Here is a 27,002-nt window from a genome sequence, read left to right as displayed (position 1 = left end):
GCCAGGTTTTAGTTAGCTAGTGGCATTGACAAATACTTTGATGAACTAAATGAAGCTCCTAATTTACCCCAGTCCCTGGTCATCCACTGAATTGGCCAAGGTGTTTTAGTGGGCGGGGTTGTGCATGCTCCCATAGTACACTTGCCTGTCCTCAGAAGGGATGGGCTTTGGGGCTCCAGATGCACTTTGAAAGTCAGACATGGTTAGGTTATTGGCCACCTGGAAGTACTTTGCCCTGCTGCCCTAATCGTCAGGCTCTTTGGTGATATCAGGAAGAACAGACACAAGATGTCCCCTAAGTACAACAGATCTGCCCTCTGGTGGCAGACACAGCAGGTGCCTTGTCCTGTCTCCTGCATAGCTCTGGGACCAGGAGCTTAGAGGAGTTGTGTCTGCAAGTGACCGACCTGCTGCCAGGCCTCAGGAAGCTCAGGAACCTTCTCCCTGAGCATGGATGCCTGCTGCTGTCCCCTGGGAACTTCTGGCAGAATGACTGGGAACGCTTCCATGCTGATCCTGACATCATCGGGACTATCCACCAGCACGAGCCTAAAACCCTGCAGACTTCAGCCACGCTCAAAGGTAGCCCTGGCACAAGTTCCCTTCAGACATGGAAGGGTGCCCATTGGTCACTGTCTTTTTGATGGGCACTTAGGCGGATCAGAGTTTACCCCGTTTCCTGGGGTGGGGGTAGAAAAGGGGTCCTTGTTGGCTTTGCAGTAGCTGTGATTTCTTTGTCAGTACGTGCTGGTTTCTGCCTGCAGACTTGTTGTTTGGTGTTCCTGGGAAGTACAGTGGGGTGAGCCTCTACACCAGGAAGAGGATGGTCTCCTATACCATCACCCTGGTCTTCCAGCGCTACCATGCCAAGTAAGATTGAGAGCGCCCTGGGCTCCTGACTGGTCTGCTGAGTGACGTGGGGTTTTGAGTAGTTCGTCTTCTGGTTAGAGTGTTCTGAATGCCCCCCTGGAACTGGGAGAGTTTCCAGGCCTCCTGTTGAAATGTTTATATCCCTTAGACTAAATGATGCTGTCTACCACATTTTAATGGGGGTGACCTGGCAGCTGATTAAGCGTAGGGGACAAAGGCGGGGCTGGCAGTCTCCGTGTCCTGGTCCCTCCTGTGGTCTCTCTTGAGCCTAGGGCAGGCATCCCCAGCTGGTTACTGCTGAGCCCCCTATGGCCTGAGTCCTTTCCAGTGGGGCGCTGCAGGTGGCTCCCCAGCTGGCAAAGGCACTCGAGGTGCTTCCGATAGGCTCTCCTGGCAATCAAGAGCGGTGTAGTAGGTCCGGAAAGGGAGATTGAGAAAGGAGTAGGAGGAGCTCCTGAGAAAACTTTGTCCCCTTTGTGATTTTCCTAGCACCCCTGGAGATTATAGAGACTCTCAGGCATCATAGGGAAGTTCCCTTCCAACACAGGGGCAGGAGGGAGGTCCTGATGAACCCTCTGTCCAGGATTGTCTTTGTCCCCGGAACCAAGAGGTACACTTCCATGTACCCCCAACCCTGCTCTTGACCAGGTTCCTGGGCAGCCTGCGTGCCCGCCTGATGCTTCTGCACCCCAGCCCCAACTGCAGCCTTCGGGCGGAGAGCCTGGTCCACGTGCACTTCAAGGAGGAGATTGGTGTCGCCGAGCTCATCCCCCTCGTGACCACCTATATCATCTTGTTTGCCTACATCTACTTTTCCACGCGTAGGTTCATGGCAGGGAGGCCAGGGGCTTTCTCCAAGCTAAACGGGCATTTCCATGTCACCTGGTTCCTTGCCTCTGGAGGTGGCTTCGGGTAGAGATATAGGAACACACCTGGTGGTTGCCAGAGCTAGGGCTTCATCCCCCAGCAGGGTCTTAGGGGCTTGGGTGGGGCCAGGGTTCTTTCCACATTCAGCCCCTTCCTGGGTTAGGGTTCCTAAAAGGTGTACTGTGTTCATGACAGTGGGAAGTGCTTGTGCCTGTCCCTTTGTTTCGGTGAAACCAGGAGCTTTCCCTTCCTCGACTGTCAAGGTACCCTACTCTAGGGAGCCCATGTGTGCTGGGGGCTAGGGGAGGGGCCGCCCTGATGTGCCCTCTCTGCCCTCCAGGCAAGATCGACATGGTCAAGTCCAAGTGGGGGCTGGCCCTGGCCGCTGTGGTCACGGTGCTCAGCTCGCTGCTCATGTCTGTGGGACTCTGCACACTCTTCGGCCTGACGCCCACCCTCAATGGCGGGTAGGTCCCCAGCAGGCTCCACTGGGCGACAGGGTGGGCCCTCCGGCCAGAGACCTTGCACTTCTGGGTACTTGGCCTTCCCCGGACTGGATGTTTGCTGTGAACTCATGTCTTCACATTGTTGTTTTTGACATTTAAGAGGTACATTTTCTTCCTCTTTGTCTGGCTTGTATTCATACCTGTGTGTATATAGCATACATAGCTAGCTATAGTTAGTGTCCGTGTGTACAAACATGGATATTTATGGGCTGGGTGAGTGTGTATATTTGGGGTGTGTTAGTATGTGTGTGTTGATGTGTATACATGAGTATGTATTGCATGTGTGTAATTAGATGTGTGTGTCTGTGTTTATACATTTTATATACACACCGCAGCTTGATGGCTTAAGTCACTGAAGGTGTGAGACAGATAAGAGAACATTTCTTTTTTTTCATGATTAGAACATTTCAGTGCCTAATGAAACAGGTCATTTTAGAGGAAGCTCTTTGGAAGATATGAGTACACTGTAATTTGTCGCCTTTCCCACTTTCCCCTTGCCACTCCTCTCTGAGTCTAAATCTGGAAGCCCTTCCCTGGGTTTGTCCTGAGGCTTTGATCTTGGCTCTGGCTGGGGCCACCTGCCTGTCTGTTAGTGGTTACTAATGGATTATGAATTGGCCTGTCCCTGACCTTGGCCCATCAGGCTGGTCATAGGAAAAGCAACGTTGTGTTTTGTTTCTGGTAACTTCCGTGTTCTTAGACACTTGCTTCCTTTCCTGAGCCTGAGGGTGTTAAATACTGCCCTTCCCCGATACTGTCTGCCATACCCTCCACAGGGCCCTCCCTTCCTTCGGCTCCAAAGCAGAGGTTCTGCAGGATGTAACTCGGCGGGTGTTCCTCACACATGGCCTTTCTCAGGGTCTGCTGCGGGGAGTGTGGGAGGGTGGGCTCAGACAGCTGGTAGAGCTTTCTGTGGGAACGGTTGCTCTTCTCCACACACGGCTTCTCAGCAAAGGTGAGTGGGCCTTCAGGGTGGCTTCATTTCCTTTCATTTAGCTGTGATGGATCAGCCCAGAGTTCCTGGGTGGGTCTTGGCAGCAGTTATTGTCTTAAGCCAGCGATCTTCTGGGAAGGGCCAGGAGAAGTGTGGTCTAGCGGTGGTGCCGCCCAGCCCTCCTGTGCCGGATGGCTAGAGACAGGACAGCTGCTGGCCCTCGGCAGGGCTCTGGAGCCTGCCTGAAAGCTGAGCGCTGTGTAGATGCAGGCCTTGTTGGGTGAGGTGGACAGGGGAGGGTTTCTGCCCAGTGCTTGTGGGAGTCACTCCGCAGCCTCTGTGAGAGGCTGGAAACCCCACAGCCTTCCTGAGGGCACAAGCCTGTTGAGAACCACCACAACACTGTCCCTCACTTTTCCTTCTCTGTCCCCAGCGAGATTTTCCCCTACCTTGTGGTGGTTATTGGGTTAGAGAATGTGTTGGTGCTCACCAAGTCCGTGGTCTCAACCCCGGTAGATCTGGAGGTGAAGCTGCGGATCGCCCAAGGTAATGCAGTGGGGGTGGGCAGGGGGCTGCAGGAGGGGTGGAGAGGGGCCTGTTCCTCTTGCTGTTAAGGCTCCGTGAGCAAACAGGGAGCCTCTGAAATGTCCCTTGCTCTCGCCTCCAGCATAATACACAGCGGGCCACTGGGCCCTGGCAGCTCTTGAGTGTGTGTCCTGAGGAGCCATGGGGCCACTGGACTGTACTTCGTCCTGGTTCCTATATCAATAAGAAAGCAAACCACTCATGCCTGTAATCCCAGCACTTTGGGAGGCCGAGGCAAGTGGATCACAAGGTCAGGAGATCAAGGCCATCCTGGCCAACATGATCACACCTCGTCTCTACTAAAAAATACAAAAATTAGCTGGGCATGGTGGCGCATGCCTGTAGTCCCAGCTACCCGGGAGTCTTAAGGCAGGAGAATTGCTTGAACCTGGGAGGCAGAGGTTGCAGTGAGCTGAGATTGTGCCATTGCACTCCAGCCTGGCAACAGAGCGAGACTCTGTCTCAAAAAAAACCAAACAAACAAAAAAAGCAAACCAGGTCGGGCACAGTGGCTCACACCTGTAATCCCAGTACTTTGGGAGGCTGAGGCAGGTGGATCACTTGAGGCAGGAGGATCACTTGAGCCCAGGAGTTTGAGACTAGCCTGGGCAACATGGTGAAACCCCATCTCTACAAAAAATACAAAAATTAGCAGGGCATAGTGACATGCACCTGTGGTCCCAGCTACTCAAGAGGCTAAGGTGGGAGGATTGCTTGAGCCTGGGAGGTCAAAGCTGCAGTGAGCTGTGATCATGCCATTGCACTTCAGCTCTGTGGGTGGGGCTTGTGTTTGGTGGTGGCTTTCTGTCTGGGGAGTTTAGCATCTAGTATTTTCTCTTACTGTTTCACTCCAGCACACTAGGCCCAAGCCCCTGGATCTGCTGCCTTCACAGCTTCCAGAAAAGCCCCCTCTGGCCCTGCTGGTAGAAGCTGAGGATCTGGGATTCTAGGGAAAATGAGAAGAGGGAGAGCCTAGCCTTGGAGGTCTGGTCACTTGAGCCTCTTCCTCCTTGTCACCTGTGTCTGTGAGGAATGAGGCTGTAGGCAGGCCGTCCATTCATCCAGCAAACCTCTGTAAGCCTCTGTGATAAGCCAGGCTCTGTGCTGGATATGGAGTTAGGAAGAGATGGGGCAAAATGGTCCTTACCCAGTAGGAGCTCCGAGCCTTAGACATGCAACAGTGTGATAGCATGGGATCGGGGCTTACCACAGGAAGAGGCTTGAGGAAGAACGCAACCAGCTCTTCCACCTCTCGAGTGTTTCTGCCTTGTGGCTGGTGGGCACACTGTCGTACTGGCCCGTGCAGACCAGACAAGAACCACATGCAGAGGTTGGATGTGGTTGGAGTGGGGCGCACTTGGCTTTCCTTGTGCATTTACTCGTCTCCACACTCTGCTGCTTCCGTCTTCTGATGGTTATAGCTCTCCCCTGCACACTCCAAGCTGCGAAGCCCCCTGTTCCCTGTAGCAGCTGTGTGGTGGTGACAGCACCTTAGAGTCCGGGCATTGGCAGGGTCCTGAGGGTTGGGGTACTTTGGTGGAATGGCCGCTTCAGACAGCTGGCGGCCCTCCCCATGCCTCTGCCACTCCAAGGCCCATGAGGCCGTGTGAGTCATGTTGCGGAGAGCAGCCATGTGCTGCCCTGTGCCCTGTTGCTGCCTCCTGCAGGCCTAAGCAGCGAGAGCTGGTCCATCATGAAGAACATGGCCACGGAGCTGGGCATCATCCTCATTGGCTACTTCACCCTAGTGCCGGCCATCCAGGTAAGGCCCCAAGGCCTGCCACCTGGATGAGCATGGAAGCAACTGCTGTGCTCCCCAGCTGTGCAGCCATGGGCAGCGTGCTCCCCTCTTCCAGCACAGGCATCCTTGCCTGGCAAACCGATCACTACAGCACACAGATGGCCCGTGGCATGCCTGGCTCAGAATTGCTCGGCAAAGCCTGGCTGGGTTCCAAGATTGAGCGCCTAGCCAGGCAGGCTTTGCCCTTGACCCTTTCTTCCTACCCCTCCCTGCCTGCTTCCCCTTCAGCCAAGTGGCAGGAGGAGGCTGCAAGGGCATGGCAGAAGCTGGGGACAGGCTGTGCCATTCCAGTCACATCTGTTTCCCATTTCTGAGGGAGAAGCACCATAGGGTCCCTAGATCCTTCCTCTGGTGTCCTTCCTTGGCCCTGACGGGTGCTGCAGTCTCCAGACGCATGACCTTGCCTGGCCTGACCTGTGAGAGGGCCAATTCCCATTGCCCAGAGTGACCCTGCTCTTGGCAAAGTGCCCTTGCTCAGCTGTGGGCTGTAAGCAGAGGTGGAGGTGGCCCTACACTGAGCTGGAACCCCAGGCTGATGCCAGCCATTCCAAGAGGAGCTGCGAGAAGGGGAGGATGCCATCTTTTCTCCCTGTCCTTCCCCCAGGGCTGGCAGGCCAGTTGAGGGATGGGGATGAGCAGAGAACAGATGGGCTGTGGGCTTTTTCTCCTGGAAGAACAGTAGTGTCTGCAGGACAAGGTACAGTCTTGGGACGTTAGAGCTGAGACACCACTGTGCCACTCTCTGCACCCCATGGTCTTACCCCAGATCCGAGTAGCACTGTGGTAATGTGCTAGAGGTCTCAACACTGACATCTCAGAAAATTCTGTCTGCTGACAGAGCTTGGGGAGCAGAGAGCTCACCCTTTTTCAGTTTTAGAGGAGAATTAATCTCTCTCTCTTTCTTCTCATTGCTTTGGGGCAGTTGCTGGCTGGGAACCTTTCTGAGAGCCCCTGAATCAGGCCTGGGCTCTGGCTGGGTTGCTGTTGCATGAGCAGGGTGGGGACTTAGTGGGGCAGGACTTTTGGGGGAGCAGGCTGGTGGGGCTTAGAGATTTCCAGGTTGGATCAGGCCTTCAGTCCTCTCTAGGGGGACCGGAAGATTCAGGGAGGGTACTCTCCACTTTTAGCCCTTTCCGAAAAAAAGTGTGAGGGTTTCTGCTGCCCCCGGTGGAGATGGCATGATCTGCTGGTGGTGTGTGAGCTGAGGACCAACCAGTTGTCTCTTCTTCCTCTCTGCTGTGCCCTATCTGCTGCTGCCCTGCTGGTTCTGAGGTGGCTGCAGTCTGGGCACTGCTCCTGTAGGACTGGAGAGGTGAGGTCACAGCACCCTCCCCCTCCCCCTCCCCCCACCGTGTGCTCTGATTCCAGGAGTTCTGTCTCTTTGCCGTGGTGGGCCTGGTGTCTGACTTCTTCCTTCAGATGCTGTTTTTCACCACTGTCCTGTCCATTGACATTCGCCGGATGGAGGTAGGAGGGGGCTGAGCCCTGCCCTGCCCGCCAACTCAGCCCTGGCTGTCCTCAGGGAGCCCTGGGTGACAGGCGTGTAGACCTTGGGCAGGGCAGTAGTCCTGAGGGCAGCCTCTGGACAGTGGACTCAGGCCCTGACCACTGTGTCCCCAACAGCTAGCAGACCTGAACAAGCGGCTGCCCCCTGAGGCCTGCCTGTCCTCAGCCAAGCCAGGTGGGCAGCCGACACGCTATGAGCGGCAGCCGGCTGTGCGGCCGTCCACACCCCACACCGTCACGTTGCAGCCGTCTTCCTTCCGAAACCTGCGGCTCCCCAAGAGGCTGCGTGTCGTCTACTTCCTGGCCCGCACCCGCCTGGCACAGCGCCTCATCATGGTACCTGCCACCCCTGCGTTGCCCTCTTAGTGCTCCAGGCCCCTCGTGGTGCTGCACTTGCCTTAGAGTGGCAAGGGGTGCTCCTCAGGCCCTGGTGGCCCCTGGAAGCCTGGCTCTGGGGAGCTGCCTGTTGTGTCCTCCCTGCCCAGACCCTGGTGGCTTCTGAGGAGACAAGCCTGTCTGTGGGAGAAGCAGCTCCAGGGCTCGCAGGTAAAGGAGCTGTCCTCTCCCCAGAGTGGCCCAGGACAGGAGCCTGCTAGTCGAGTGCTTTGAGATGGACCCACCTGTGGCCACCACATTTCCCTGGGTCGGGTTCATCAGCTACTGTGTCGTGTGCAGACGCTGGAAAGTGCTGGGCAAAATCCGTCACCAGCCGGGCTGGGCTGGCTGTGGGGCAGCAGTGCCTCTCCCAGGGAGCTGAACTGAGACGAGAGGAAGGCTGAGGGCCCCTGGGACTGGGGACTCTGGAGCAGATCAGGCATCTGGCCCTGTGGCCTTGCTGACCATAGGAATGGTAGCAGTTTTCTGGCACCAGCTGAGGTGGAGATTAGGGGCGGGGGCATTCTGTGTCAAACCTCAGGGTGCTTCAGTGTATTTCCAGGCCAAGAAATTCAGCCCCTAAATGTGGAAAGGGAAGCAGGCCTCTCCAGTGGCAAATGTTGGCAGGTGTTAGCAGGAGGACTTGGAGAGGCAGAAGGAAGGAACGGAATGGGCCTGTGTCCTCTCTCCATCCCCAGGCCTCAGGTCCCTGTGCTTCCAGCATGAGGGCTGAAGCTGCTGGGGATTAGGGCACGTTCCTCCAGGGGCCCCACTGACTACCTCCACTCCCCTGCAGGCTGGCACCGTTGTCTGGATTGGCATCCTGGTGTATACAGACCCAGCAGGGCTGCGCACCTACCTCGCTGCCCAGGTGACGGAACAGAGCCCACTGGGTGAGGGAGCCCTGGCTCCCCTGCCTGTGCCTAGTGGCATGCTGCCTGCCAGTCACCCGGACCCTGCCTTCTCCATCTTCCCACCTGATGCCCCTAAGCTACCTGAGAACCAGACGTTGCCAGGCAAGTCACCTGAGCGTGGAGGTCCAGCAGAGGTTGTCCATGACAGCCCAGTCCCAGAGGTAACCTGGGGGCCTGAGGATGAGGAACTTTGGAGGAAATTGTCCTTCCGCCACTGGCCGACACTCTTCAGCTATTACAACATCACGCTGGCCAAGAGGTGAGCTGGGCTGTGCCAGGTGCCACCTCCTCACTCAATGGTGTCAGCCCACCATCCCCGTTCCCTGATGCAGGAGACCCACAGGTTTGAATTCTGCTAATAATTAAACAATTCATAAGGTTGTGAGGTGGGAACTGGTGTTCTAGGCAGCCATAACCTGAGAGGGTCTCAGGTTGCTCTGAGGAGTCATCGGTTGCTGCCAGCCCTTGGCAGAATGAGACCCACCCACCTGTGCCAGGAGTGGGGAGGGAGATAGCCCACATGGCCACAAGGGCTGCTTGGGTGCTGGTATCTGGGACAGCAAGGTTGGCTGCTAAGCTGGGCTGGGGAGGGACCTCTCTGTCCCCAACCCCCATGCTGGGAGAGTCTGGCTGTTGGAGCTGAGCCCTGCCTGGGGAGGAGGGAGGAGACTGGCTGGCGGTCGCAGCAGGAGGAAGCTCTTGGAGGCCTCTCGCTGAGGCTGCCCACTGTCCGGACCCAGGTACATCAGCCTGCTGCCTGTCATCCCAGTCACGCTCCGCCTGAACCCGAGGGAGGCCCTGGAGGGCCGGCACCCTCAGGACGGCCGTAGCGCCTGGCCCCCGCCGGGGCCTGTGCCGGCTGGGCACTGGGAGGCGGGACCCAAGGGCCCAGTTGGGGTGCAGGCCCACGGAGACGTCACGCTGTACAAGTAAGGCCACTGGGTGGGATGGGGTGGTGTGGAGTGCAGGGAGGGGGACGGATAGGGAAGAGCAGGGGAGAGGGAGCGGGAGGGGACAGGCTTTGGGGGTGCATCTCACAATAGTCTGCCCGCCCCTGCAGGGTGGCAGCGCTGGGCCTGGCCGCGGGCGTCGTGCTGGTGCTGCTGCTGCTCTGCCTCTACCGCGTGCTGTGCCCGCGCAACTACGGGCAGCCGGGCGGTGGGCCGGGGCGGCGGAGGCGCGGGGAGCTTCCCTGCGACGACTACGGCTACTCACCGCCCGAGACAGAGATCGTTCCGCTGGTACTGCGCGGCCACCTCATGGTGAGCCGGGTCGCAGGCCGGGAGGGGGAGGGCCGGGCCCTGGCCCGCACCAACACCGCACGCTCCCACAGGACATCGAGTGCCTGGCCAGCGACGGCATGCTGCTGGTGAGCTGTTGCCTGGCGGGCCACGTCTGCGTGTGGGACGCGCAGACCGGGGACTGCCTCACGCGCATCCCTCGCCTGGGGTAGGTGTGGCTGCCTTCTCCTCCGTGCCACCCCAAACCCTCTCACCCCGCCGCTGCCCTGTATCCCCCCTCCTTTCTCCTTCCCACTTATCCCCCACTCCTTTCTCCTTCCCACTTATTCCCCGCTCCTTTCTCCTTCCCACTTATTCCCCCCTCCTTTCTCCTTCCCACTTATTCCCCCCTCCTTTCTCCTTCCCACTTATTCCCCCCTCCTTTCTCCTTCCCACTTATTCCCCCCTCCTTTCTCCTTCCCACTTATTCCCCCCTCCTTTCTCCTTCTCACTATCCTCCCTCCTTTCTCCTTCCCACTTACCCCCCTTTCTCCTTCCCACGTATTTCCCCCTTTCTCCTTTCCACGTATACCCCTTTCTCCTTCCCATGTATCCCCCCTTCTCCTTCCCACGTATCCCCCCTTCTCCTTCCCACTTATCCCCCCCTTCCCACTTATCCCCCGCCTTTCTCCTTCCCACTTATCCTCCTCCTTTCTCCTTCCCACGTATCCCCCCTCCTTTCTCCTTCCCACTTATCCCCCCTTTCTCCTTCCCACGTATCCCCACCTTCTCCTTCCCACGTATCCCCCCCTTCTCCTTCCCATGTATCCCCCCTTCTCCTTCCCACGTATCCCCCCTTCTCCTTCCCACGTATCCCCCCCTTCTCCTTCCCACGTATCCCCCCTCCTTTCTCCTTCCCACTTATCCCCCCTTTCTCCTTCCCACGTATCCCCACCTTCTCCTTCCCACGTATCCCCCCCTTCTCCTTCCCATGTATCCCCCCTTCTCCTTCCCACGTATCCCCCCCTTCTCCTTCCCACGTATCCCCTCCTTCTCCTTCCCACTTATCCCCCTCCTTCTCCTTCCCACTTATCCCCCTCCTTCCCACTTATCCCCCGCCTTTCTCCTTCCCACTTTTCCTCCTCCTTTCTCCTTCCCACGTATCCCCCCTCCTTTCTCCTTCCCACTTATCCCCCCTCCTTTCTCCTTCCCACTTATCCCCCCCGCTTTCTGCTTCCCACTTATCCCCCCCGCTTTCTGCTTCCCACTTATCCCCCCTTCTCCTTCCCACTTATCCCCCGCTTTCTCCTTCCCACGTTATTTCCCCCTTTCTCCTTCCCACGTATCCCCCCCCTTCTCCTTCCCACGTATCCCCCGCCTTTCTCCTTCCCACGTATCCCCCCTCCTTTCTCCTTCCAACGTATCCCCCCTCCTTTCTCCTTCCAACGTATCCCCCAACCCCTCCAGGCACCTTCCCATCCCCTCTCACCCCCCTCACCCCTTCTCGCCCCCCTCTCAGCTCCCCACCCCCTCTCATTCCGCCCTCCTGGCCCCCAGCAGGCAGCGCCGGGACAGTGGCGTGGGCAGCGGGCTTGAGGCTCAGGAGAGCTGGGAACGACTTTCAGATGGTGGGAAGGCTGGCCCAGAGGAACCTGGGGACAGCCCTCCCCTGCGACACCGCTCCCGGGGCCCTCCGCCGCCTTCCCTCTTCGGGGACCAGCCCAACCTCACCTGCTTAATCGACACCAACTTTTCGGCACAGCCGCGGCCCTCAGAGCCCACTCAGCCCGAGCCCCGGCACCGGGCGGTCTGTGGCCGCACCCGGGACTCCCCAGGCTATGACTTCAGCCGCCTGGTGCAGCGGGTGTACCAGGAGGAGGGGCTGGCGGCCGTCTGCACGCCAGCCCTGCGCCCACCCTCGCCTGGGCCCGTGCTGCCCCAGGCCCCTGAGGACGAGGGTGGCTCCCCCGAGAAGGGCTCCCCTTCCCTCGCCTGGGCCCCCAGCACGGAGGGTTCCATCTGGAGCTTGGAGCTGCAGGGCGGTCTCATCGTGGTGGGGCGGAGCAGCGGCCGGCTGGAGGTGGGCAGAGGGGCTGGAGGTGGGCCGAGGGACTGTCCGCCCTGGGGATTGTGGGCCTTCCTGGCGGGCAGGTGCTCACAGCCTTTGGACTCACAGGTGTGGGACGCCATTGAAGGAGTGCTGTGTTGCAGCAGCGAGGAGGTCTCCTCAGGCATTACCGCTCTGGTCTTCCTGGACAAAAGGTGAGCTGGCCTGCCTCAGCCCCAGATGTCCCCAGCCTTTGGTAGCCAGGCCATACTCTCCGAGTCTTGAGTCCTGGCTCCCTTCCACTGCTGTATTGACTCGATTGACCTTTTTGGTGTCCAGCCCCACACCTGTGAGCAGAGGGCAGTCCACTTGGATGGGAGGGTGACGACTAAAAGTGTTAGGGGTGTGAAGTGCTGGGAATAGGGCCTGGCACACGGTGAGCTCCCATGGTCTTAAGCACTGTGACGGTGGGGAGTGAGACACTCTTGTCCTTTCTGGCCCTTCTCAGTGAAGCCAGTTTCTCTGTAAGCTTGTCAATATTGAGCTTTTGGGGTATCTTGGTTGCATTTTTAGTTATGGAAAATGCGCTTGAAGAACTCTCTCTTCTTGGCCGCTGGGGGCTGTTTTCTATTCTCTGCTCTGTGCCTGCTCCTGTTGTGCTTGCCCTCCTCAGCAAGCCTGCTGGCTGTGGGCGTCCCCCGGGCTCCGTCCACACACACACTCCCTTGGGAGTCTCAGCCACCCGGGCTGGCTCCCACCTCTGAGCTGGTGAACCTGGGTCTCCACCCATGGCCAGGTGCCTTCTGCCAAACATCTTCCCCTGGCTGCCCCATGCTGACTCCTCCTTCAAGGCCCCTTGACTGTTAGTGGCAGCACCATCTAAGCTAGAACTGGAACCTTTGTTTTTCCTTGGGGAGGGGGCGTCCCTTGCCCTTAGTGTTGTTGATTTCTGCCAGTGGCTGCTGCCGCCATTCCTGTCACCTCAGGTTCTACACAGGCCTTGGCCAACATCTTCTCCTCCAGCCTGGCCAAGTTCACCAGGTTCTTCCATGCTCCTTGGAAATTTTCCTTTGCTGCCTGTTTCAGCTTTAAGAAGAGCCCCAGTGTCTCAGCCTGACCCTCAGGGTTCCTGGTGACTGTAGTCTCTCCTTGTCTACCCACTTCCAGGCATACACTGTGGCTTGCCCAGGTCTGGTGTGGGCCCTTCAAATTCATGGGCAGAGGTTGTAGACATCCATTGCCTTTTGCTGCTGTAAGATTTTGAACCCCACGTTCTTTAAGGCTTTGGGGTTACTGGGCAAATTTACCCATCCCTGCCTGTCACACTGTATCTACGAATTGTGAAGCAGATAAAAATCCATGTTTCTTTGTGGAAAAAAGGAATTGGTGTGGGTTGTGCTTGGGTTGAAGCTGCTTCTGTGTGATGGAGAAGGTAGGCTCCCCCAGTGCCCAGCACAGCCCACCCTGCCTCCTGTTTTCCCTCAGCAGCCTTCCCTTCGGCTCCGGGCTACATGGAGCCCTCCACTTGTTTTTGTGTTTTAATTTATAAGCTTACGTGATGTTCACCAGGTACTTACACATGTCAGCCCATTTGATTCTCATGACCACCATCCTGTGAGGTGGGTACTCTTATCCCCATTTTACAGATGAAGAAACTGAGGCACAAGGAGGTTAATATTTGGAGTTGCGCTCTGGCTCCAGCATCGGTTCTGGCACTGTGTGCTTGCTTTTTGGCCACGTCCCTGCTGTCCCTTCTTGAACTGGCCCTTTATCTCTCTTGTGCCCACATGCTCGGCCCCAGGGCTGGGGCTCTGAGGGAGAGGCCCCTGGCAGCTGTTTTTCTCTTCCAGGATTGTGGCTGCGAGGCTCAACGGTTCCCTTGATTTCTTCTCCTTGGAGACCCACGCTGCCCTCAGCCCCCTGCAGTTTAGAGGTTGGAGGGCCTGGGCGGGCAGGTGTTCACACTTGGTGGGAGGTACAGGGGCCATCTGCCCATTGCCTTCTCAGAGATCCTTCACTTGGCCATTTGTCCTCAGGGACCTCAGGGCGGGGCAGTTTCCCTGCCTCTCCAATGTACAGCAGCAGCGACACGGTGACCTGTCACCTGACCCACACAGTGCCCTGTGCACACCAAAAACCCATCACAGCCTTGAAAGCTGCTGCCGGGCGCTTGGTGACTGGGAGCCAAGACCACACGCTGAGAGTGAGTATTGTCTCTTCTCTTGGGTGCTGGAGTGGCCTGGCACAGGGGGTGGGAGTCTGATGCATTCGCCAGGGAGAGGCTGGTGGAGTCCTGGTGAAGGATGGAGGGCATTTGCCGGGCAAAGCATGACTTGGAAAATCCCAGAGGCCAGAACCTGAGGCCCATCCCTGTCCCAGGTGTTTCGTCTGGAGGACTCGTGCTGCCTCTTCACCCTGCAGGGCCACTCAGGGGCCATCACAACTGTGTACATCGACCAGGTGAGGGGCCCGCAGGGGGCTGTGGATAGGGTAGGGGAGTACAGAGCCAGGCCTGTGGTCCACGTTTGCTGAATCCTGGGAGCTGGTTCCCAGGGGCCTTCCAGGAAGCAAAGTAAGGATCCCACCCACCAGGGCACAGGGACACCATGGCTGACAGAGGTACTCCACCACAGTGACCCTGCTCTCCTGGCCCGTTTCCCCAGACCATGGTACTGGCCAGTGGAGGACAAGATGGGGCCATCTGCCTGTGGGATGTACTGACTGGTAGCCGGGTCAGCCACATGTTTGCTCACCGTGGGGATGTCACCTCCCTGACCTGTACCACCTCCTGCGTCATCAGCAGTGGCCTGGATGACCTCATCAGCATCTGGGACCGCAGCACGGGCATCAAGTTCTACTCCATTCAGCAGGTAGAGGGGGCGGGGTCATAGAATTTTTGGCATTTTAGGGAAGGACTCAGGACTGAGCTTGTCATGTCCTTGCCTCTAGGACCTTGGCTGTGGTGCAAGCTTAGGTGTCATCTCAGACAACCTGCTGGTGACCGGCGGCCAGGGCTGTGTCTCCTTTTGGGACCTAAACTATGGGGACCTGTTACAGACAGTCTACCTGGGGAAGAACAGTGAGGCCCAGCCTGCCCGCCAGATCCTGGTGCTGGACAATGCTGCCATTGTCTGCAACTTCGGCAGTGAGCTCAGCCTGGTATATGTGCCCTCTGTGCTGGAGAAGCTGGACTAAAGGCGGGGCCTCCCTGCCCAGGCAGGGGGCTGGGGTGCTGTGTGGGGGCCAATGCACTGGACCTGGACTTGGGGGAAGGAGCTGAGTATCTTCTGGCCGCTGCCTCCTAACTGTAATAATATTAAACTTTTAAAAAAAACCGTATCTGTAAGGGACTTTGGGAGCTACTTGTGCACACTCCCTGCCTGGCTCCTCCACAGAGCTGCTGATGAAACGTACAGCGTGCAAGGGTGGTGGATGAGCAAGCCAGAGCTGCGGGGCTCTTAACAAACTGTCCTGGTGGTGTGGCAGTTTGGTACCATCCTGTCATTCATGAAAGGTGCTGAGTTCCTTGTGCTACTGGAGCTGAGGCGGCAATGGGCAGACTCAGACATGGGCCACAGAACAGGGTGGTTTATTATATTTCAGTAGCAAAGAGCTGAAAAATGTCAGGTCCCATAAAGGAGCAGAACCTGACCCAGAGCCTGCAGTGCATCATCTCCACCCCACAGGGGTGCGGGCTGGGCCAGGCAGGGCTGAAGGCAGCAGGAATGGGAGTAAGAGACTCTGCCCACTGAGAGGCTCTGCTGGGTGTGGGTGGGTGAGCATGAGAGATGATGATGTAGTGTAAGGAACAGGTAGAGGAAACCTGGTCAGGTCTTGTTGAGTGTCCAGAGTGGATCCAGAAGGCTGAGGGGGTCGTCAGAGGGCTGCGTGGCCCGAAGCCCCTGCCCGTTATGGGCCTGCAGAAAGTTCTGCTTGCTCATCCGCTGCTTGCCTCGCAGGGAGCTGTCCAGGGAGAAGGCCTCTGGGGTCAAGGAGGCCAGCAGCTCCAGGGAGGAGGAGGGTGGCCCTGAGCTGGGGGCTTCAGGCACTGGTGGCTCCTCCTCAGGCTGGGGAGCCTCAGGCACGGGGGAGGAAAGCGGGGGTGGGGAGGAAGATGGGATTGGGGTAGACTCCGGAAGGCTGGCTGGCAGGCCTGGGGGCTCTGCAGGGCCTGGCAAGTTGGCAGCCAGGGACTCCAACCCCCCAGGAGGCCGGATGCTGAGCTTGGCAATGGTGGCCTGGATGGAGCTGATGGGCACGTCCCCACCAAGGACCAGGTCCTGGGAGTCCTGAGGAAGGTGGTTCTGAGAAGACAGAGTGGGTGAGGAGAGGGAGTCCCAAGGCTGTAGCCATCCCAGCAGCTTCCAGGGAACTGTCCTCACCTTCTGGCTGATGCTTGTGCTGGCCAAGGGTTTGCATGGAGGGGGCACACCGTGGCGCTGCAGGACCTGCTCCACGTGTCTCGCCACTGCCTCATAGCAGAACCTGAGGTGCAGCTGCACAGGTGCATTTGGCTGGGTCAGCTGGGCAGGGGCCATCACCCCGCAACAGAAAGCCCATCCCAGCCCACCTGCCCAGATCCTCCCTCACCTTCTCCTGCAGCATGTGCTTCCTCTGCTGCCGCATGCGCCGCACCAGCTGAGGCAGCTCGGGGATCCCGTTCCCAGCCTCCACCTCCTGCACGGCCGCATAGAGCAGCGCGAAGGCTCCCGTGCGGCCCACACCAGAGCTGTGCCAAGAAGGGAGTATGAAACCAGGCCAAGAGCCCGTGGAGGAGGAACCCTCAGGCCCACCCTCTACCTGCAGTGCACGACGATGGGCGTGTGCAACGGCCGCTGATGCAGGTAATGTGCGTGCACCTCCTGGATGAAGCGCAGCAAGTTGCTGGGGCTGTCGGGCAGGCCTCTGTGGGACAGGATGTGGCAGGGAAGGGCCTATGAATCAGGCCTAATCTGAGGCCTGTACCCCTCCCAGTACCAAGGACTAGACAGCCCCCCCAGACCCCCAACCACCACCCAGAGCAGTGGACGCACAACTCAGGCCAAGTGGGGAAGTGGAGGTGCACGAGAGAGCGCTTGAGGCTCTGGTCGCGGAACTGCAGGCTCAGCACGCGCTCCACATGGGTTTCAGTGCTGCGGACGCTGCTCAATGCCAGGCTCAGAGCACCGTGTACCATGGGCTGGCCCCTCTCGGTGGGGAAGTAGCGTGCCACTTTTTGCTGAGGGACAGACAAGCCAAGACAGGGCTGGTTTTCCAGGGTGCCCTGCCCTGCCACCCCACACTGCCCTCGTGGGCACCCATTCCACCTCTCTCACCTTCTCCATCTCAGCCTCAGAAACCAGCATGACAATGACCGACACTTTCTGCTCATGGACCATGAGCCAGAAGTCAGCAGCTGTGCCAGGCAGTGGGGCCTGGGTGGCCACTAAGGGGGGGCAGTACGGCGAGAGCCCCTCCACGCAGCTGGCATTGATGTAGTCATCCTTGCCTGAGCGCAGCACCACACGGTTACTGTCATAGGGCATGACATCCTGGTGCCGGTTCTTCAGTGAGTAGCAGCGGGCGATGGCGATGGAACGGCCTCGGGCATCGTGTTCCTGCGCATCTTGTAGCTCCCGCCAGATGGTGTCCAGAGCCCCCATGTCCCCCAGCTGGCCCCGAAAGGCCTCTAGCTTCTGCTGCAACTGCCTCAGCCTCTCAGGATGCTCATAGGGGTCTTGCTCAATTAACCGCAGGGCCTGGGGCCTACGGCCCTCAGCTGCATCCACCTTGGTAGGCTGCAGCAGGGGCTGCCCACCCCCAGGAGGCTGAGTGCCACCATGTTGGCTCTCTGGGCTGGAGGAGAGCAGGTCTGCAGCTGCAGCGCCTCGGCGCAGGCAAGGGGGCGGCTCTGCTGCTGGGGGCCGAGGGGGTACTGGGCCAGGCCCTGGAGATGGGGCAGGTGAAGGCACCAGGTGGGGACTAGGGGTGGGCTGGCCAGCAGGCAGGGACCCTCGGATGGTAAGAGGCGCTGCCTGGGGGCCCATGGGTCTGGTAGAAGGGGGAGGACCATAGGCCAGCGGGGGATGGGGAGGCCGAGGGGGCCCAGGGCTAGGGAAAGGCAGAGCCCCCGAGTGGGGTGGCAGAAGGTCTTGAGCAGGACCTGGGTAGAGCTGGGTGTGCAGGGGGGGTGGCGGCTGCCCCAGGACCGCAGGCTGAGAGGCATAGGTGTAAGGGGATTGTGGGGGTAGGAGTCCTGAGGCCTGGGGTGGGAAGAGGTGCGGATGCTGGGGTGGAAGGAGCTGCTGTGGGGGCTGAGGCCCAAACACTTGTGAAGGATGGGGCTGGGGCTGGGGCTGGGGCTGGGGCTGGGGCTGCGGCTGGGGCTGCGGCTGGGGCTGGGGCTGGGGCTGGGGCTGGGGCTGGGGCTGGGGCTGGGGCTGGGGCCGGGGCCCAATCCTCGGGGCTGGAAAACCTGTAGGGATCCCAGGAGAGAAGTGGTGCTGGGCTGGGATGGGTTGTTTGGCTCCTACAGGGTAGGTGTAAGGCGTGGGCAGTGGCTGTGGTGGGGGCACTGGGAAGCAGGGCTGGGGAGGAGCAGGGGTGGGGTTTGGCTGTGGGGCCATGTGGCTGGAGATGGGTGCCTGGATGCTGTCTACTGTGGTGGTGGCTGGCCGAACCCCCATGGCCAACTCAGGGCCTGAGAATTGAGGTGGGGCCGAGGGCAGACCTGCAACTGGTGGGGCTGGTCCTACCCCCCCATAGGGACTGCTCAGCACTCCATGCTGGGGGGAGGATCGGGGCACAAGGCCCAGCTCTGGGGTGTAGGCAGGGGCTGGGTAGAGGGCAGGCCCAGGTGCCACGGGCATTGCAGAGGGCCCTGGGGCCCTGGGCTGTATCAGCTGCGTGGGGCCTGAGTAGGTACCAGGGGGCATCGGGCCTGAGAGGTAGTGGGGTCCTGGGCCTGTGGAGCTGGGGAAGGGGCTGGGAGGAAAGTGGAGTGGGGTGGCAGTTCCCAGGAAGGCGTCGGGTGGTCGTGGGGCAGCCACCATGTCGGGGGGCAGGCTGCGTAGCTCCTCAGGGAGGTCTCCTGCCTCCACTGCCTCACTCTCCTCCCTGTGGGGTAGCAGCGGCTTTGGGGCCGTGGGCCGTGGTGGTGGCTTCTTCTTCAGCTCCCTGTGGGACAGGCCCCCATCAGCCCAGCCTGTCTGGACCTGAGCTGCACCACAGCCCCCGGGTCCCACCCACCTGTCCAGGAGCTGCTGGCGGGCAGCTTCTCGGGCCTGGCAGGTTGACTGCGTGCGCTCCAGCAGAGCAGCCACCTTGCTCTCCAGGTCTGCATAGAAGTCCCTGCCCTCCTGTGACTTTTTCATCAGGTCCTCATAGGCTTCATATGAGGCCACCAGGGTCTGCAGTGTGGAGTTCCACCTGGTGAACAGAAGGGCCAGCACCAGGTGAGCCACAGGGGCAGACACCAGGTGGCTCTGGGTAAGAGCAGAGGGCCAGGCACTGACTTTTGGTCCAGGTCACTGAGCACCCGCCGCACGGCCGCGTACTGCACGTTGGCTTCTGTTAGTGCGCGGAGGACGCGGTCCTGGGCTGCCAGGTTCTGTTCCAGGTACACCTTCAGCTGATCGTACTTCTTCAGCTGCTCCTCAAATAGCTTCTGAGGGAGGGGTGGGGGTGACACTCAGGGCCTCAAGTCCTAAGGGTGGAGCCCAAAGCCAGAGCCCCTCCACCCCACTCACCCAGCCCACCTTCATCTCTGAGTGGTCTGTGGTGACCAGCGAGGCAGTGATGTCATCCTTCTGGATAAGCTCACGCAGCTGCTGCTCCAGGGACACACGCTGGTCCCGCATCTCCTGCACCTTGGCCAGGATGCGCTTTAGGTTCTGCAGCACGGCCTTGTCCTCTATGGGCAGCAGCAGTCAGTGAGGCCACAGAAACCCCCAGTTTGAGTCTCCCCGTGGGGTCGGGCAGGGCTCACCTGGGGTGAGGGCTGGTGTGGGCAGGGCAGCCCGGACCTGGTCCAGTGGCCCGCTAAGGAGGCGCAGGTTGCCAACGTGCAGGTTCATGGCACGGTGCAGCTCGCTATTGGTGAAGGAGGCCTTCTCGTGGACTTCCATGTACTTGGCCCATTCTCGCCTCACCTCGGCCAATTCAGCCTTGGAGGCAGTGGAGATGGCCCCAGCCTGGCCCACTGCCTCCTGGAACTTCTGCTCTAGCAGCTCATCCTCCTCCAGCAGGTCTCTGATGTCCTTCAGGGAGGCTTCCACATCCGTGAACACGCCCGACAGCACTGCAGGGGAGGATTGTAGGCACCCCTTAGGCAGGCCAACCCGGAACCCATAGGCCCCTCCCCCAAGAGACAGAACCGCCCCCTCAGGTCAGGGCTTGAATGAGGCCCAACGCACACTGAGCTCCACAGATGCAAGGTGCACAAGGTACGCTGATCCAGAGGAGTGGATGTGGATGCCTGAGCCAGGGCCTAGAGGGGTGCAGCCTCCATCCTCAGTGACCTGGGACACGGAGGAGGCCACAGCAGATGACCTCCACCTGCTTCCTCTGCCCCTCACTTACCTTGCATGGATTGGACGAGGTTCTTGACAGTGTCAGGCCGGACGCTGAGGGCCGCACACTTCTCCATGAGCTGGGGTGGGATGTGACTGTAGGCATCAAGGTTGTCCACGGTCTCGGGATCCAACTGCATTGAGTCCATGAACTGGCTATGGGGGGTCAACAGGGCCAGGTGGCTGCTGACCCAATTCTGACCACGTCAAAGGAGCTGCTAGGGCGAGCCTCACCACTGAATCTGCAGTCTCAGTATAGAGCAAATCGGACCTCGGACCCCTACTACCAAGTCTGGCCTGGACCCACAGAACATGCCCAGGGCACTGCTGGAAACAGTGGACCAGAAGGTACCTCTTCCTCCCAAGACATGACTCCTGCCTTCCACACTAGCCCCATCACCCTGGGCAGGAAGGCAGTATTGGGGAAGCTGTTTGGAACAGACATTTCATTCCTCTCCCAGCACAGGCAGCCCTGGGGCCCTCAGAGGCCTGGGAAGTGCCGCCTGCCTCTGCCTCCCGGCCCGAGTCCCACACTCACTCCAGGACCTCATTCTTGTCCTCAATCTTGGCCATCATCTCCCGAAGCAGCTTGGCCTTCTCCTCGCTGCAGAAGCAACAGAGCATTTGCTGGAGACCCACATCTTGGGACACCCCACCTCCCTCTGTGCCACCCTCCACCCACCTGTACAGTGACGAGGCCTCGTGGGCAGCCATGGGTACCAGTTTGGCAAAGATGTCAGGGCCTGTGACAGCTGGATCTGTGGGGTTCACTGGCAAGGGCTTCACCAAAGGGGCTCCTGAGGGTGTGGGAATTGTGGGGATCAGGCCCACGAAGAGTCCTGGAGGTAGCCTCCTGTGTCCTGTCCCCACCTCTTGGCTCCCCGACCTTTTACAGGCTGAAGAGTGTCCAATGCTGGGACAGCCTCGTGGTAGATGAAGTCGTTGTCCTTCTTGGCTGAATTGTACCTGGGGGTCAGGAGCCGGGGGAGTGGGCAGTCACGGGGTGTCAGTGGGAATCCAGGACCTACTTCCCACTTGGGACACTGCCCTCTGGCACTAGAGGCTTCCTCCCAAAGATGCCAGCAGAGGCACAAAACCCTTTGAAAAAAGAGGAAACCAGGACCACCCCCACAGACTCACTTTCCCCCAATGACATCCATAGTGAAGCGAAGCGCGTCTTGCACAGTGTCAGGCTGGCCCTGTGGGGTTAGGGACAGGGGTAGGGCCTCAGCACCAACCAAGGCTGGCACCAGGACATCCCCTCAGTCCCACTAGGCTTGCTCCTATACCCTCAAGGGGCAGCCACAACCTCCTCAGCTTTACCTTGGCTAACTTGACGGCTTCATTGAGCTTGTCCAGGGCACTCTGGAAGTACGCGACCTGTAGAGAGCGGCAGGAAAGCCTGCTATGTCCTCCTCTGCTTGGACCCCTACTCCTCCTGCCTCCCACCCGGCCCTATGAGGCGACACATCAGATGACAGGCAGCTCAGGAGGCAGCAGGGCACCACCTCAGCCAACAGCAGCAAGGTGGCGGCGCCACACCCTGCCCCAGCCACCTGCTCTGCGGGGAGCCTGCCCTACCTCCTCAGACCCCGAGGGATGAGGGCTGCACAGATGGGTCAACACTTAAGACACCAGGCCTGCAGCAGGGTGGTGGCCAAGATGAGACAGAGAAGGCCACCCCCTGGTGTGTAAGGAGTGGGAGCACAGCCGGCATCTCACTGAAGGCTGCTATCGGTCCCCAGTCCCCTCCTTGCTGCAGCTCACTCACCCGCTCCCCGAACTTCTGCTGCTCCTCAGCCTGCTTTCCCATGTGCAGCTGGAAAAGAAGAGACATCATGACTTGCTTCCTGAGCTGTGGCCATTCAGCCCCGCCCCACAGCCCCGGGCCCTCACATGAGCCACAGCTGCAAAGTAGTAGATCTTCATTTGCACGAGCTTCTTCCAGTCCTTCTGAATCCGGCCCAGCAGTGAGGCCGTGTCAGGGTTCTCCAAGGCCCGGCATGCCTCCTTATAGTAATCTACCACCTGGGAACCGGGTGGGGCCCAGTCAGTTGGGGGTCAGCAGTAAAGCAGAGGCCTCCCCCAGCCCCATCCCTACCTGTGCACTGATGCGGGCTACCAGAAAGCTCTTTCTGTTGTCCAGCATTGACTTCTCCAGGAGGCACTCCTGAGCCTGGCCCTGGGGTGACATGTGAGGTTCGCTCACCCGAAGTCCCCCGCTTCCCCTTCCCCTTCCCGGGGTGGCAGACCAAGGGATCCTCCTTCACTGCCCTCTCCTCCAGCTGCCCCTACTCCAAGCAGCACCACTGTGCTGACTGACCAAAGCCAAGGCCCCCTGCTTGTCCCTCACTGCCATCGGCACATGGCCTGGTCCAGGATCGATGCCCAACTGCCCCTCCCTGGCCATCCCCTTCCCTCGATTCAACTCCACTCCAACCAGGGCACCTCCTCACCAGCATGAGGTTGACGTTGAGAGTAAGGATCTGGCGACTCATGTCAACACTGTAGGCTTGAGGGAAGTGCTCCCGCAGGTAGGCAAAGGCACCAGCTGCGCACTGGAAGTGGGTACAGGAGACCTTCATGCCCTGGGAGGGGTAGGGAGGATGGCCTGTGTCCACTCCACGGGCAGGATTCAGCCACACTCAGGAGGCTGCCCCTCCCTAGTATGTCCACCTGTCCCACTATATCCCTCTCCTCACCTCCTCAGACACCCGCTTGTCCATGGCCCCCAGCATGGAGTGCAGTGCTCCTGGGGAGGGAGAGGACACAGTGTTAGGGGCTGCTCACACCCACATAAAGGTGAGACAGAGGGGGCCCGGTTGTCATCCACAATCAGGAAAACAGGGCTCTGAGAACCAGGGCAGTGAGTCCAAGGACACCAAAGCTGGAGGGAACAGGGAAACTCAGAAGTCCTGCCCAGCCCTCAGTCTCCTTCCTGCACTGCATTTGGCAGAGGGTGGAAGGGCACTCCTGTCCAAGGGGTCCAATCTTGAAGCTTCAGGGATGTTTGCACAGAACTCTGGGGCTCCCTCAAGGCTTCTCCCTTGAGCCAGGCTAACGCTGACTAGCAGGGCAAACTGAGGTCAGCCTTGCTCTCCGCCTGCCTGAAGCAGCCCAAAACCACAAGGGGAGTGGCTGTCCAGTCAAAGAAAAAAGGCCATTTCTCCCAGCCAGAGCACACAGTGGCAACTCTGTGTGGCAGCCAGCTCAGTAGAGCCTCACCCTAGCACAGAGGCTCCCCATAAAATGGCAGAGGAGCTGGCAGGGCTGTGAGGAAGGCAGTTGAGGGGCAGGAATCCTGGAGTCCTCCCTTTATCAGCCCACTGCCTTTGTGGTCATCTGAAGAGCTGAGAGCTAGGCTGGCAGGACCAGGGAGTAGGGCCATGGGGAAGGGATCAGGCAGCTCACCAAGGTTGTAGAGAATACAGGCCTGCTCGTACTTGATGTCCTCATGGGCCACAGACTTGCCTGAGAAGATCTCCGTCCTGCAGACATGGCACCCCAGTCACCTCGAGGGAAGGAGCTGGCCAGGGCCCTGAGATTAGGTAGGGGGACTAGCCACCCCAGTGTGGGGTTGTGGGGAGGTCTGGGGAGACCATATGAGGCCATTCCCCATCCTATGCAGCAAGGAGAAGGGGAGAGGGAGGGGAGGCGCACCCCCACCACCCAGACTCCCCCTGGGATCCTCCAAGCCCTGCCTGTGGCTCTCACCAGGTGACAGGGACAGCGGCCTCCTGGCCCGAGCCCATGGGGACCCGACTCTGCAGGTAGTGAAGCTGGCCGAGGTACTTGCGGAGGACACTACAGCCCTCAAAGTCCCGTGGGACACGGACAGCATTCTGGAGGGGCAGGATGGGAGAAGCAGGCCTGTTGTCATATGGGGCAGTGGACAGGCAGGCCAGCTCACCCACAGATGCCAGGAAACATGCATCAGAGATAGCTGACTGCACACGCCAAGGGATCCCAAAAAGTCCATGGCTATACTTGTGGTCATTCAACAAACCATTCCACAAGCCAGGGCTGGCAGCTGGCACCCTGAATCCATCCCCCGTATCTTTTTTTTAGATGGAGTCACTCTGTCACCCAGACTGGAATGCAGTGTTCACTGCAACCCCCCAGGTTCAAGTAATTCTCCTGCCTTAGCCTCCCAATTAGCTGAAACAACAGGCACATGCCACCACGCCTGGCTAATTTTTGTATTTTTAGTAGAGATGGGGTGTCAGCATCTTGGCCAGGCTGGTCTCAGATAATCCACCCACCTCGGCCTCCCAAAGTGCTAGGATTATAGGTGTGAGCCACTGCGCCTAGCCCATTTCAAATATCTGAAATGCAGTTTGCAACATGTTTTAAATTTTTACTGTACTTTACTTTTGGTCCACAGTTCTTTGTTTTTAACAGAGATGATGTTTTGCCATGTTGCCCAGGCTGATCTCAAAGTCCTGGGCTCAAGCAATCAGCCTGTCTCAGTCTCTCAAAGTGCTGGGATTACAGGCATGGGCCACCACCTAGCCTGTTTCGTTTTTTGCTTTTAATAGAGATGGGGTCTCAACTATGTTGCCCAAGCTAGTCTCTAACTCCTGGGCTCAAGTGATCCTCCCACCTCCACCTCCCAAAGTGCCGGGATTAAAGGTGTGAGCTGCCACACTCAGCATGACCCACAGTTCTGTATCTGAAAGTTTACTGTAACAGACATCCAGGGAAGCAAATGCTTGGATATGAATGAAAGCATATTTATCACCGCATTATTACCAGAGTCAAAAACTGGACTCCAGGTCAGGTGCAGTGGCTCACGCATGTGGTCCCAGCATTTCGGGAGGCCAAGGTGGGAGGATCACTTGAGGCTAGGAGTTAGATACCAGCTGGGGCAATGTAGCAAGACCCTGTCTCAACAAAAAAGAATTTTAAAAATTATCGAGGCATAATGGTGCATGTCTTTGGTCCCAGCTCCTTGGGAGGCCGAGGGGGAAGATCAGTTGAGCCTAGGAGGTTAAGGCTGCAGTAAGCTATGGTTGTGCCTCTGTTTTCCAGCCTGGGTGATGGAGCAAGACCTTGTCTCAAAAAACAAAAAGCAAAACTGGATATCCACCAAAATTCCCATTAAAGAGGACTGTTTTAAATAAATAATGTCAAGGCACCCTCACAAGAGAATACTTTGCAGGATGAAAACTAAAGACAAGAGTCTCTATTCATATGTTAAGAGGCCTATGGCATGCTGTTGGGCAAAAAAAAAAAAACAAACCCAAAAAACAAAAACTCTTACAAATGGAATGTTACTTATGAAAAATCATAGAGATATTGATATCCAAATAGGTACATAGGCCAGGCCCGGTGGCATGTGCCTGTAATCCCAGCTACTTGAGAGGCCGAGGCAGGAGAATTGCTTGAACCTGGGAGGTGGAGGTCGCAGTGAGCTGAGATTTTGCCATTGCACTCCAGCCTCAGCAATAACAGTAAAATTCCATCTCAAAAGAAAAATCAAACAAATAAACCAAATGGGTACATAAACAAAAAGAAAAAAATTCAGAATGTACATCATAATGTTAACAGTGATTATCTCTGGATGACAGGTTTTAAGTAATTTATCTTATTTTATATAAATAAATAGATACAGCCGGGCGAGGAGGCTCACGCCTATAATCCTAGCACTTTGGGAGGCTGACACACTTGAGCCCAGGAGTTCCAGACCAGCGGGGGCAATGTAGTAAAACCCCGTCTCTACTAAAAATTAACCAGGCATGGTGGTGCGCACCTGTAATTCCAGTTACTTGGAAGGCTGAAGCAAGAGGATCACTTGAACCTGTGGGGAGGAGGTTGCAGTGAACTGGGATCGTGCCACTGCACTCCAGCCTGGGTGACAAAGCAAGACTCGGTCTCAAAAAATAAATATTACTTGGTATATTCTCAGGAGTAAAAATAGAAGAGAACAAAAAAATAGATATGTATACATCTGACAGAGACATGTATTCTTCATATTGTTTATGTATTCTTTATATTGAACATTTTCAATATGATAAACAACAGAGCTATTCTTATTTTTGGGGAAGAAAAAAAAAACAAAATAAATGAAGCCTCTGCTTAAACAGAAAAGCACACAATACACCCTCCAAGGAGCAGGTACACAGTGAGGGGAATGACTTGACACTTGTCCGCCCTCAGCCTTCTGCAGAGAGGACCAGAGCCCCTCACTAGGACTTAGCCAGAAGAAATCCTCCAGGACGTTCCACTCTGAGAGTTCGGCTCTGAGCTGCCAGCAGGGATGCTCTCAGAAGGGGTACACCCTGTGGGACAGCGGAACAGAAGAGTTGGGCACCAGTCCCACTCTACACCACTTCCCAGCAGTGTCCTGGGAGACTCTGAGACTCCAGTCTCTTCTTTAAACAGGGATGATAATCTCTCTGGTGGTGAGGCCTCTAGAATGCCCGCCACAGCCCACAGCATCAGGCCAGTGCTTCCCAAATCTAGTCATTTTTAACATACCCCTCCATCATGACCTCTGCCATATCCAAATATCACTTGTACTTAATGTTTTTCTTTAAACAACCTATTTAAAAAATTAAGAGCCACATCCTAAGCAATAACAGCTCTAGAATAACAGGTGTGATGTGCTACTAGTTTTTTTCAATACTCACTAAAGTAGCACATATAAAACAATTAAGAAATCTTGGCCAGCATGCCTATAATCACAGCACTTTGGGAGGCCAAGGTGGGAAGATCGCTTGAGCCCAGGATTTTGAGACCAGTTTGGGGAACATGGCGACACTCCGCCTCTACAAAAAATACAAAAATTAGCCGGGTGTGGTGGTGCACACCTGTAGTCCCAGCTAC

General features: G+C 57.8%; 2 protein-coding genes across 2 annotated transcripts in view; one reads left to right on the top strand and one right to left on the bottom strand.

Moving 5' to 3' along the window:
* The window catches only part of SCAP (SREBF chaperone), a 41,666-nt gene extending 26,702 nt beyond the window's left edge, over positions 1–14,964 (top strand). Inside the window, exons 5-23 of the mRNA XM_064367028.1 lie at positions 362–582; positions 765–870; positions 1,519–1,691; positions 2,078–2,204; positions 3,611–3,723; positions 5,430–5,524; positions 6,932–7,030; positions 7,187–7,405; positions 8,241–8,617; positions 9,099–9,287; positions 9,419–9,620; positions 9,692–9,807; positions 11,136–11,658; positions 11,755–11,840; positions 13,476–13,558; positions 13,662–13,828; positions 14,005–14,085; positions 14,289–14,495; positions 14,575–14,964. Of these exons, the coding sequence (XP_064223098.1) occupies positions 362–582; positions 765–870; positions 1,519–1,691; positions 2,078–2,204; positions 3,611–3,723; positions 5,430–5,524; positions 6,932–7,030; positions 7,187–7,405; positions 8,241–8,617; positions 9,099–9,287; positions 9,419–9,620; positions 9,692–9,807; positions 11,136–11,658; positions 11,755–11,840; positions 13,476–13,558; positions 13,662–13,828; positions 14,005–14,085; positions 14,289–14,495; positions 14,575–14,820 (3,430 nt within the window). The 3' untranslated portion in view covers positions 14,821–14,964. The remainder of the gene's footprint in view (positions 1–361; positions 583–764; positions 871–1,518; positions 1,692–2,077; positions 2,205–3,610; positions 3,724–5,429; positions 5,525–6,931; positions 7,031–7,186; positions 7,406–8,240; positions 8,618–9,098; positions 9,288–9,418; positions 9,621–9,691; positions 9,808–11,135; positions 11,659–11,754; positions 11,841–13,475; positions 13,559–13,661; positions 13,829–14,004; positions 14,086–14,288; positions 14,496–14,574) is intronic.
* A 229-nt stretch (positions 14,965–15,193) lies between these two features.
* PTPN23 (protein tyrosine phosphatase non-receptor type 23) overlaps positions 15,194–27,002 on the bottom strand; it is a 33,476-nt gene continuing 21,667 nt past the window's right edge. Inside the window, exons 3-26 of the mRNA XM_064367027.1 lie at positions 23,889–24,016; positions 23,586–23,662; positions 22,877–22,926; positions 22,631–22,762; positions 22,276–22,356; positions 22,071–22,202; positions 21,946–21,993; positions 21,498–21,554; positions 21,315–21,373; positions 21,061–21,140; positions 20,857–20,971; positions 20,713–20,778; positions 20,185–20,330; positions 19,592–19,903; positions 19,362–19,516; positions 19,119–19,270; positions 18,853–19,032; positions 18,058–18,780; positions 16,941–17,973; positions 16,659–16,843; positions 16,426–16,530; positions 16,216–16,354; positions 16,008–16,121; positions 15,194–15,929 (exon numbers count right to left, since the gene is read on the bottom strand). Of these exons, the coding sequence (XP_064223097.1) occupies positions 15,453–15,929; positions 16,008–16,121; positions 16,216–16,354; positions 16,426–16,530; positions 16,659–16,843; positions 16,941–17,973; positions 18,058–18,780; positions 18,853–19,032; positions 19,119–19,270; positions 19,362–19,516; positions 19,592–19,903; positions 20,185–20,330; positions 20,713–20,778; positions 20,857–20,971; positions 21,061–21,140; positions 21,315–21,373; positions 21,498–21,554; positions 21,946–21,993; positions 22,071–22,202; positions 22,276–22,356; positions 22,631–22,762; positions 22,877–22,926; positions 23,586–23,662; positions 23,889–24,016 (4,746 nt within the window). The 3' untranslated portion in view covers positions 15,194–15,452. The remainder of the gene's footprint in view (positions 15,930–16,007; positions 16,122–16,215; positions 16,355–16,425; positions 16,531–16,658; positions 16,844–16,940; positions 17,974–18,057; positions 18,781–18,852; positions 19,033–19,118; positions 19,271–19,361; positions 19,517–19,591; positions 19,904–20,184; positions 20,331–20,712; positions 20,779–20,856; positions 20,972–21,060; positions 21,141–21,314; positions 21,374–21,497; positions 21,555–21,945; positions 21,994–22,070; positions 22,203–22,275; positions 22,357–22,630; positions 22,763–22,876; positions 22,927–23,585; positions 23,663–23,888; positions 24,017–27,002) is intronic.

The sequence above is a fragment of the Aotus nancymaae genome, unplaced genomic scaffold (assembly GCF_030222135.1).
Source record: "Aotus nancymaae isolate 86718 unplaced genomic scaffold, 86718_ANA_hifiasm-v0.15.2.pri h1tg000067l, whole genome shotgun sequence".
NCBI lineage: Eukaryota > Metazoa > Chordata > Mammalia > Primates > Aotidae > Aotus > Aotus nancymaae.
This window is presented reverse-complemented; position numbering and strand designations above follow the sequence as displayed.